Source organism: Fukomys damarensis, unplaced genomic scaffold (genome assembly GCF_012274545.1).
Source record: "Fukomys damarensis isolate Sample0158 unplaced genomic scaffold, DMR_v1.0_HiC HiC_scaffold_17, whole genome shotgun sequence".
Taxonomy (NCBI): domain Eukaryota; kingdom Metazoa; phylum Chordata; class Mammalia; order Rodentia; family Bathyergidae; genus Fukomys; species Fukomys damarensis.
This window is the reverse complement of record NW_022900929.1, coordinates 35,364,622-35,376,009: the sequence shown is the minus strand read 5'-3', so window position 1 is coordinate 35,376,009 and position 11,388 is coordinate 35,364,622. Positions and strand designations below refer to the sequence as shown.

At 52.0% G+C, this 11,388-nt stretch overlaps 1 protein-coding gene across 1 annotated transcript; it reads left to right on the top strand.

Moving 5' to 3' along the window:
* Positions 1-5: 5 nt before the first annotated feature.
* Positions 6-10,855, top strand: Spint1 (serine peptidase inhibitor, Kunitz type 1; the record flags this gene model as incomplete). Its single annotated transcript, XM_010625037.2, has 10 exons — positions 6-414; positions 6,965-7,092; positions 7,251-7,389; positions 7,478-7,648; positions 7,793-7,819; positions 8,050-8,175; positions 8,285-8,335; positions 9,414-9,584; positions 9,769-9,816; positions 10,203-10,855. Coding segments are annotated over 10 exons (1,476 nt in total), but the record flags the coding sequence as incomplete, so codon positions are not given.
* Positions 10,856-11,388: the final 533 nt, after the last annotated feature.

Sequence of the window (11,388 nt, the reverse complement as noted above, 5' to 3'; positions counted from 1 at the left end):
CCGTGTGGCTCCTGTGCGCCCTCGGGCTCTGGGGCGCAGAGGCCGGATTGCCGCCCGCGCCCCCTGAGCTGCCCACCGGAGACTCCTGCCTGGCCGGCTTTACCAGCGGGGTCCCTAACTTCGTGCTGGATACCGAGGCCTCGGTCAGCAACGGGGCTACCTTCCTGGGCTCCCCCGAGGTGCAGCGGGGCTGGAACTGCGTACGCGCCTGCTGCACCACCCAGAACTGCAACCTGGCGCTGGTGGAGCTGCAGCCCGACCGCGGGGAGGACGCCATCTCCGCCTGCTTCCTCATGAACTGCCTGTACGAGCAGAACTTTGTGTGCAAGTTTGCTCGCAGGGACGGCTTCATCAACTACCTCACGCAGGAAGTTTACCGTTCCTACAGAGATCTGCAGAAACAGGGCTTTGGAGGTATGGAAGAGGGTGTCATCAGGGATGGAACGGGAGCCTCTCGGAAAGAGGGCTAGTTTGGGGGTCTTTGAGAGAGGGGAGCGTCAGAGAGGAGTTAGGAGCCAGTTGTGGTGGCAAATGCCTGTAATCCCAGTATTGTTGGAAGCTGAGGCAAGAGGATTGAAAATATGAACGCAGACTGGGCAACTTGTGATTTAGCCAAAGAGACCCTGTCTCAAAATAAAAAAGGGCTGGGGGATGTAGCTTGGTGTGATGGCCTTGGATTCAATACCTTGTGCTGCGTGGGCAAGCACACACACACACACATACACACACAAAGTGAGGGTGGAAAGTCCACTTCCATCCTGACTCTTCTGAAGTAGGCAGTATAAACAGTAAACAAGAGAGGGATGTAATGAGGGAGGGGCACATCTGTGAGACTCTGGCCCCTGATTCAGGATGTGCCCTTGTGTTGGGCTGGTGCTCACTGGGAGGCCTAGCTCTGGGCTGCTGTATGGGAGAAAGGAAGCATCTCCCCAGATTCCACCTCTGGCCCTGATAGGCTGAGTCAGACCATGAGTTGTCGCGATGCAGCAGACTGGTGATCAGAAAGGCGCTAGCCGTACACTTTGTAGGCATCTTGAGGCTTGGGCAGGTGGGCCTGGCTAGTCTCTTCCACTCTGTGGACTAAGGCCTGCTGAGTGTTCTTCTGTTGTGGGAACAGATTGTTTGGGAAAAACAGCCAGATGGTAGAGACTGAAGAACAAGTCTAGTCTGAGGTTGACCCAAGATGGGCAATGGCATTGTGGGGACAGTAGCCAGAGGCTGGGGGGGGGGTTTGTGTGTGTGTGTGAAGGAAGGCTGCTGTGTGAGTCAGCCTGCTGGTATGTGTACCTGGTAGGGGAGGGATGTCACCTGTCCAGGCAGGTGTGTGTGCTAATGCACATGAGCCAGACCAGGGCTCTCCCTACTCAGCAGGGTCTGGTAACTGAGGAGTCTGCTCTCCTGTTTACTTTCAGGCACAAGGGGAAGTGGGGGCTAGGGCTCCTCCCCATTCCTCCTAGCATCAGCAGGCAGCTGGGGCCAAGGCCAGAGTAGGTCACAGCCAGTAACCTCTGCTAGCCTCATACAGTTCACTGACTATAACACGCATCCTGCCAGGCCTCAGGTCAATAGTCTCTGAAAAGGGTACTGTTAGTAGTCATCTGCTTTTTTTCTTTTTTGGTACCAGGAATCAAACTCAGGACCTTGTACTTGCAAGGCAAGTGGCAGAACCACTGAGCTAAATCCCCAGCCCTTTGCTTCCCCCCCGTTGACACCAGGAATCGAACTTAGAACCTTGTGCTTATGAGAAGGCAAGCACAGCGCCACTGAGCTAATTTCGTGGCCTTAATCTGCTTTTTAGATTAGGAAAGAGATCTTTCATTTAAATAATTTGCCCAGGATAACACTGCTCTCAATGGTAAGCCTAGGATTCACCACACTTGAGGATAGGGGCTCCAAAAGCCCTGTGATCTCTTTCACAGGAGATCACCTTTCCAGGAGACACCTAATCCATGACAAGCAGATATCAGAAACTAAGACTGGGGAGTCCAAGGGATCAGACTGGCTGGGGCAGTTTGAGGTGGCTTAGTTTGGAAAGTGGAGAAGGGACTTTCCTCTCTAGCCTTTTCCTGGGACATTATGTCTCCCAGGATAATAATCCTCTCTGCTCTTTAGCCTTCCAGTAGCTCTCCTGGGTCTCTGAGGAGGGGAAGTGGGGTTGAAGTCTAGGCTGGGCCATGGAGCCCCACTAGGCCTGGGCTGGAGCCTATTCCACAAGGAAGCCGCAGATAAGTAGGTGGTGATGACACCAAGTGACAGTGACTGCTATTGGGTGTCCTTCCTGTGCTGACAGAGGTCCCATAGGAGACCTGAAGGGACAGAGCCTGAAACTGGATTGTGGTCTGGGAGCTAAGCTGGATAGGGGCCACTTGCCTCATTTGGAAACCACCAGGACTGGCTTTTGGCACAGGACAGGTGGCTTTGGGGACATCTGAGGAGTTCGGTGGGGCTTAGCCCGAGCCCCAGGCCATTCTAGGCCCTTGTGGTGCTCCAGGCCTGTGGGAAGTGGAGGAACCTGTGAGAGTCTGAGGCTCCACTGTCAGCTGGTAAGGCAGAGGCTGGGGATGAAAGCAGTCCAGGTAGTGTATGGTCCTTTGATCCTTGTGTTGGGGAGAGAAGTCCTCCTCAGGGTACTTGGCTTTGTTTCATCTTCTCAGCCTGTGGCTGGGCCACACTGGTTCAGATGCCTGGAACAGGCCTAGTTGCTGGTCCCTTTTGTCCCCTCCCACTCTTTCCAGAGTGCAAAGATGTCCTGAGGCCTGGCAGCTGAGAAGTTTTATTGCTATTCTAGCCCTTTGCTCTTTGGGGAGTGGCAGAGCAGGGCAACTGCTCCCTGGTCCTGGGGCATGAGGCTTGATGAGGACAGAGCTGAGGAGAAGGGACATTCCTGATTGAGCCCCAGGTGTGTCACTGCCTGCCCTTCCACCTGGGGGCAGAGGTGAGGGTGAGATGTTCCTCTGTCTCGTCTCCTTTCCCTCCTTGAGCTGGTTTTCTACACAAAGTACAAGGAAGGAAGAACCTTCCCTCCCAGCTTCTGTCCCCTCGGCTTGCCTTATGGGGTATTCTCCTGATTGCTGGCCAAGGCCCTGGGCTGGGTTGCTGCTAGACAGTCACTTTCCATTCCTCCTGCTCTCCCTGCTTTCTTTTCCCTACATCCCAGGCTAGCAGTTTCCATTCTCTCGGTTTTATAGGTCCCCAGGCCATTTCACACGTTTCCCTGAGAAACCTCTCCCTTCTGGAGCTACCTTCCTCAGTCATGTGTCCTGGTCTTCTCATCTGTGTGACCACCTTCATGAGCACCCCATGGGCTCTACTTTGCCTCATCCTGTGACTCAGCCTCCTGCTAGCTGTCCTTATCACTTTACCTTCTCCTCGTGCTTCATGCTCACACACTTGAACCCTCTGCACTTTGGCCACAACTTTAAGAATGTCACCCTTGACACTTTTCCACTTGTATGAATTCATCTGAAGACTTAGTTTCTGGGCCGGGGATTTAGCTCAGTGGTTCCGGCGCCTGCCTTGCAAGCTCAAGGATCTGAGTTCAATTCCCAGTACCAAAAAAAAAAAAAAAAAAAAAAAAAAAAAAAAAAAAAAAAAAAAAAAAAAAAAAAAAAAAAAAAAGACTTAGCTTACAAATGTGTACAAGAACTTACTGTAGTGTTGTCTGTGGTAGTGAAGACTTGGAAACCATCTCAGTGTGTGGTGGCATATCCCCTAGTGAACACTTGTTTTGCTGTTTTAGTACCAATAACGAAGGTGGCCTGGTTTAGGAAGGAAAGCTGTGAATTCAGATACTATCTTTGTCAGGGTGGGTATTGGGCATTGAGCCCAGGGGCACTCTACCACTGAGCTACATCCCCCACCCTTTTTATTTTTTGTTTTGAGAGAGGGTCTCCCTGAATTGCCAGGTTAGGCTTAAACTTTCGATCTTCCCGCCTTACTCTCCCAGGGTGCTGGGATTATAGGCATGCACAAGCATGCCCAGCTCAAATAAATACTATCTTGATGTTCACACTCACACACATACACATACAAAGTGGTAAAAGTGGATGCTTTTGTGGTAAAGAACAATTCGAGGCCAGCCTGGGCTACATAGTGAGTTCAAGACTGGTGTGGACTACACAGAGAGACACCGTCTCAGAAAAAAGGGAGGAAAGCAGGACTTCATTTTCGCTACATGTTTGTACCTTTCAGATTTTATATTATGTACATGTATTACATAAGCTTAAAAAAACAAAGCAAGATGATAAAAGCAATTGAAACCACACCTCTGAGCAGGTGGTGACCTGTAGCTTGATGTTTTAGATCAAGCACAAGAAATGAAGTCACAAAGACCCGGGTTCAAATCCCAGATGCACTGTTTAGAAACACAGCCGTGATCCTGGTCAACTTGTTTAACCTGTCAGGTGTCAGTTTTCTCATCTGAAACCAGGGTAAGGACACAGGTATGGTGGGTGGCTATGCAAGTTGGTGGTGGGGACCAGTAGTCAGCAAACTTTCTGTGGACATCTCGATAGTATTTTAGGCTTTGTATGATACAAGTCTTTGTCACAACTGCTCTACTGTGGTAATGTGAAAGTGACCACAGACAGCTGTACTCCTGCTTGCAGATGTCTCTTTTTTACTGGCGCCTTGTACATGCTAGGTGAATGTTCTAACACTGAGCCACACCATAGCTCTGAACATATTTGTATGTGTGTGCGCATGTGTATTATTTTTATACCGGGGATTGAACTCAGGACCTTGTGCTTGTGAGGCAGGTGGTGGCACCACTGAACTAAATCCCCAGCCCAATATATTTTTAACATGTCCCAAAAGATTATTCCTTCATCCACTTAAAAAACAACAGATTCAGTACATAGGCCATAGTGTGCTGTCTATACAGATGGGGATCTTTCTTGTCTGAAATCCAGCTTCTCCGTGGGGGAACCCACACCTTCCCTCTAAAGCTGGTTTCCCTTTTGCCTGTGCCTGTATTCTTCCTCCCCAGTCCTAAGAGGCCTGAGACATGTGGCTGCCGCCATCTTTCACTTCCTCCTTCCTTTCCATTCCCCTGGATGCCCTGTGAGTCCAACCCTTCCTGTTACATCTGCCCTGAACCGCTCCCCCGGCCAGCCTCATGTACAGAAACCCTGCCAAACAGGAGTGCGAACAGCTGCTGCCCAAGAAGGAACTCCCCGCTTGCAGTTCTGGGCCCTGCATTAGGCTGTGTGGACCTGGATCTACATCTTGGAGGTTGCTGTCTGCTGAGCCAGGCCTCCGGGATTCTATTCCTGTGCTTGCAGCCAGTGTCTATCCCTCTGTACAACTAGTCATTTAATATCTGAATGTTACTCCTGCTCTGTCCAAATGCTCTGGCCTGGCACCTAGGACACTCTGAAACTGGTCCCAGCCTGGCTGGTCTCCTTCCTGTCCATCTAACTAGCCTCACAAATCTAACTGCTTGCTTTGGTTTTGCATGTTTTCTGTTGTCATAAGCTGCATCCCATATTCTTCACTGCCAACGCAGCAAAAACAAAAACATCTTCAATTCTCCCTAACTGGGTGATGGACATGTATTATCTCAGCACTCTGGGAGGCTGAGGCAGAAGGATTCAAGCCCAGCCTGGGCAATTCAGTGGTTTAGTAAGACTTTATCTCAAAAATAAAAAGGACTAGAGGATATAGCTCCCCGTGAAGGCCCAAGGTTCAGTTACCAGTACCGCCCCCCCAAAAGTCCTTCTCCAGACATTATTCTTCCCCTAGCCTGTGGTGGCCTTCACACAGTGTCCACTGTCTTGTTTTATATACACCCTGTTTCCTGTTGTTAGATCTCTTCTGACCCCTGGACTGTAGTCCTGCTAAGCTCTATATTAATTTCCTAGGGCTGTGGTAACAGATTACCATGAACTGATATGTTTTCTCACAGTTCTGGGAGTTCTAGAGGCCAGAGTGTAATGTCAAAATGTTACCAAGGTTGAGCGTGGTGGTCTGCACCTGTAATCCTAGCGCTCAGGAGGCTGAGGCACGAGGATCACTGTGAGTTCGAGAGTAGCCTGGGCTACATAGTGAGTTCCAGGTCAGTCTCAACTACAGAGTGAGACCCTGTCTCAAAAAACCAAAAAAAAAAAAAAAAAGGACACACTGCTCCCAGGACTCCAGAAATGAAGCCCTTCCTTCCTCTTTCTGCTTCTGGTGTCCCTGCCTTGTGGCCTCATCCCTGGGTCTCTGCCTTTCCTTATGGTATTTTCTTTCAGTCTGATCTTCTGGGTTATTTTTGTTTGTTTTTTGGTACTGGGGATTGAACTGGGGTCCTTGCGCTTTTGAGGCAGGCAGCAGAGCTAAATCCCTGGCCCTGATCTGTTTGTATAAGGTCATTTGTCATTGGATTTAGGACCTACTCAGCTAATCCAGGTTGCTCTTATCTGGAAATCCTTTACTCAATTACTTCTGTAAAGACTCTTTCCAAATAGGGTCCCATTCATGGGCTCCAAGGGCTTACCATCCAACCTGGTCCAGACAGGAGTCCTGCTTTGTGCCATCTCCCTGCTCCATCCCCTCACTCTGAGCTGGGAAAGCTGTGGCCACTATGCCCAGTTTACTTTTAACTTTTTTTTTTCTTTCTCTCCAGTCAACCCAGGGTCTTTGCACTGAGCAACAATCCTCAGGCCTTTTTTATTTTACTTTTCTTTTTTCCTGGTACCAGGGATCGAATTCAGGACCTTGTGCTTGCAAGGCAGGTATGGTGCCACTCAGCTAAATCTCTGGTCCTTTATTTTGTATTTTGAGATAGGGTTTTGCTATGTCGCTAAATTGCTGAGGCTGGGCTTAAAATTGGCAGTCCTCCTGCCTCAGCCAAGTGCTGGGATTACAGGTGTGCACCACTTTGCCTGGCTCCCAAGTGAAGTTTGTGCTGTCACCACTCCACTTCTTTCCTAGGAGAGATTTAGTCCATTCAGTGAGAGCTCACTTCCCTTACCTTCTTCAGGGGCCCAGATCCCCAGGGCCTGGGTGGGCATAGACCTGAAGGTACAACCCCAGGAGCCCCTGGTGCTGAAGGATGTGGGCAACACAGACTGGCACCTACTTCAGGGTGACTCCGGCCTCAGCATAGAGGTGAGACACTGGCTGGTGCCCTTCCCCTCCCCTCTGCCTGCTCCGGGTGGGTGGGGTGGAGAGAAGGTGGGGAGCCAGTCAAGTGGCAGTGGCTGAGAAGGCCTGGGGTGGCCCGGGGCATGGAGGCTGCCCAGCCTGATGGCCAGTCCTGTGTGTAGAGGAAGAAGCCGGACCAGGTGGAGCTGTGGGGACTCAAGGAAGGCATCTACCTGTTCCAGCTGACTGCAGCCGGCTCAGATGATCCCCAGAGCACAGCAAACGTCACGGTCACTGTGCTGTCCACCAAGCAGACAGAAGGTGCAGGGCGGGCAGGTGGCACCTGGCACTCCCAACTTCCCCACCCTGCCACAGCCCTGCAGGCCCTCACCTGCTCTGCCCTCTCCAGACTACTGCCTGGCCTCCAGCAAAGTGGGCCGCTGCCGGGGCTCCTTTCCCCGCTGGTACTATGACTCCAAAGAGCAGATCTGCAAGAGGTTCATTTACGGAGGTTGCTTGGGTAACAAGAACAACTACCTTCGGGAGAAGGAGTGCATGCTGGCCTGCCAGGATGTGCAAGGTGGGCTTTGAGCAGCAACCTGGGCTCAAGTGACTCCCTAGGACGGATGTCTCCTCACCGGGCGGGGAGGCAGTGGGGCAGTCCCCATTCCCACCACTTTCATCCCTGGGGAGCCCACCCTCACTTCTTTTTCTTTCTCTGCAGGCCCCTCCATGGAAAGGCAGCATCCAGGTGGGCTTCTTCTTCCCTGTTTCACCTTGCTAGGTCCCCTACCAGCCTGCCTCTGCCCTGTCCTCACCACAAAGCCCCCACCCCTACCCACCTCACACCTTCCCATCAGATGTGCCCAGTCTACAAGGAGGAGGAGCCGGGGTGGTGGAGACGCCCAGGTAGACTATGGGCCCTTGGCACCATCTCTGCCCAAGCCTGAGCTCACCCCCTACCATTACGCCCCTTCCCAGTGTGCTCAGGCAGCTGCCAGCCCACCCAGTTCCGCTGCAGCGATGGCTGCTGCATCGACAGCTTCCTGGAATGTGACGACACCCCAGACTGCCCTGACAGCTCGGACGAGGCCGCCTGTGAGAAATGTGAGGCCTGGGGTTGGAGAAAGGGCGGGTAACCCGAGGGGAGGACCTGACCCTGGAACCCTGGAGAAACCCCTCTTGGGCTCAAACCCCTGACCTTTCATCTCTGCAGATAGCACTGGCTTTGACGAGCTCCAGAACATTCATTTCCCCAGTGAAAAAGGTGAGGCCTCTGGGTGGGGACACCTCCACTCCAGGATGCTGGCACCATGGGGGAGGGGCTCCCTAGCTACCTTCTGTGGCTCCATTTCCCAAACATCACAGTCAGTTGGACAACTTGGTGACTCTCGCCATGCCCATGTGTATTGTGTAATCACTTTTTAACTTAACGTGCTGAGAAGGACATTTCACATCAGTGCCATAAATGGTTTTGGGGTTGTTTGATTTAGTTTGGTGTTTTGAGACAGAGCCTTGCTATGTAGTTCAGGCTGGCCTTGAACTCATTATGTAGCCCAAGCTGGCCTCAAACTTGCAACAATCCTCTTCCCTCGGCCTCAACAGTGCTGGGTTTATAGGCATGCACCACCACGCCGGGCCAGTGCTGTAAGTGGAAAATTGCTGACTTGCCACAAGTTGAAACTAATGATAAAAATAAGTATAACAAAACACTGTTAATACATTTTCACTGGACATTTTAACTACCAAGGCTCAGACTCAGACCCTGAGGCCCATCGTCTATTAAAACTGTGAACTGGGTGTGGTGACTCATAGTGAGTTCAAGGCCTGCCTGGACTATATAGGGAGGCTGAGGGGAAAAAATTGCAGCTGAGTTCAAGGCCAGCCAGAACTACACAGCATACTCCTGTCTCAAAAACACAAAACAGGGCTAGCGATTTAGCGCAGTAGTTCCGCCGCCTGCTTCAAAAGTGTAAGGTCCTGAGTTCAAGCCCCAGTACCAAAAAAAAAAGAAGCAATCGCTGTTACTCAAAAAACAAAACAAAGGGCCGGGGATTTAGCTCAGTGGTTCTGCTGCCTGACTCGCAAGCACAATGACCCGAGTTCGATCCCCAGTACCAAAAAAAAAAGTTGTCAATCACTCAGTGATAGAAAACAGACCTTAACACAGAGAGAAAAGTTAAAACAAATTGACGGAGGAATAAATGTTAGTGTCCTGGATTTGTCTTTGTAGCATAAGTGGGGGTGGGGGGAGTGTTTCTGGGCTCCCAGAAGAGTGGAATAGCAGCCAGGTGCGTCTGGCGGCCCTGGGGGCTCACTTACCCCCCTGCTTGCCCCTACCCCAGGGCACTGTGTGGACCTGCCAGACACAGGGCTCTGCCAGGAGAACATCCCACGCTGGTACTACAACCCCTTCAGCGAACGCTGTGCCCGCTTTACCTACGGTGGTTGTTATGGCAACAAGAATAACTTTGATGAAGAACAGCAGTGTCTGGAGTCCTGCCGAGGCATCTCCAGTGAGCCTGGTGGTGGGCTGGGGTGTGTGGAAGGAAAGCCTGCTTTGTCCGCATCTGGGTGGTCACCCCTCCATCCTGAGTGCCTGCACTGGTTGTAAGAGGATGGTGCAGAGTGGCCGGGGCACAGGAGCAGCCGAACCTCAGCCCTTAGAGCTGACTGTCTCTCTCCTCCATCATTTTGCAGAGAAGGATGTTTTTGGCCTGCGGCGAGAGAACTCCATTCCCAGTGTAGGTAAGCTTTGGGTCTGCCCCACTGCCAAGGTGACTGGCTGTGGCTGCCTGAGCCATGTTGAGAGGGACCCTGAGGTTCCCCATAGGGACATCATGCCACAATGAAATAGTGAGGGGTGGAAGTACAGCAAGGGACGTGCCAGGTGTCTTATCTGCAGAGTCCCAGGCTTTGCCTCAAGCCCCTTGAAGCAGAGCAACTTGGAGCTGGATCTGAGACCCACTGCCTTCCCTCTGGGCTCATGGGGCAGCCTTTAAGCTACCGGTGAGCAGGGTGCCCATGTGCTTCCACATTTGGCACCTGTTCACCTCGGTCCCTCCCTTCGAAGTGGGTGGACATCAGAACCAGGCAGGACTTAGGAGCCCTCATTCTGTCCCTTCTGCCCCCAGGCTCGGTGGAAGTGACCGTTGCTGTACTCCTGGTCACCTGCATCATAGTGGTGATAGCCATCTTGGGTTACTGCTTCTTCAAGAACCAGAGAAAGGACTTCCAAAGACACCGCCACCACCCGCCACCCACGCCCGCGAGCTCCACTGTCTCCGCCACCGAAGACACAGAACACCTGGTCTATAATCACACGACCCGGCCACTCTGAGCCAAGGGCACTTCCTGCTTGTGAAGACTGGGGACACTTGGGGACCAGACTCCTTCTGCCTGTTTTGCAGGCTTTTGTGCCTCAGAAGCAAGGCTTTTCCTCTCTAGAGAAGCCTCAACTGAACTTGCACCAGCTGTTCCTGAGAAAGCTCAAGGGTCTGGGAGCAGCAGAAAACCCCTGAGCCATTATTGGACATGAAAGGACCCACCTAAAGCTGGGTTTTTGTTGTGTTCAAAGCTGCCTGCCGCCGCCCTCTGGCTCTGGGAAGAGAACTGGGGTGGTATTGGACACCGACCCTATCTGCCACAGCTCCCCTTCATCTTTGCACAGTGTGGGGCTGGGAGGGAGGACTTCCCTATGTAGTTCGTGCTATAAAGAACTGCTTTTTTTGGGGTACCGGGAATTGAACTTGGGACCTTGCACTTGCAAGGCAGGTGGTAGAACCTTTGAGCTAAATCCCCGTCCCCTAAAGAACTGCTTTTGGGGTGCTGGGGACAAAACTCAGTGGTAGAGTGTGTGTGTTTAGCATGCCCGAGGCCCTGGGTTCAATTCCCAGCACTGAAGAGGGGGTGCTTTGTCTTTATTTAATGTCTGGGGGTGAGAGGAGTAGAAGCTGGCTGTCTTTCTCCTCCCATAAGATTGAGCTGTTTTCCTGCAACCAGCCCCAGCCTAGCTTAGACAAGCAGTGAGAGCTGGAAGAGACCCAGCTACATCCTGCATCCTCCACTCCCTGGCCCCAGGGCTCCCCAACATCTCACCCCAGCCCTTCCTCAGCTTCCCAGGTCCTGTGCACTCCATGTAAAAAAGGTGTATGAGGCTGGGGGTGCACCTTGGGCACAAAGTGCTTGCCTAGCACAACCAACGCCCTGGGTGTTCAGTCCCCAGCTCTGCAGAAATAAACAAAATGAAATGGTTTGTTTTGTGGAGTTTCTGCCTTTGGGACGAGGTTACATGGGGGAGATGAGAGGGCCCATCGAACC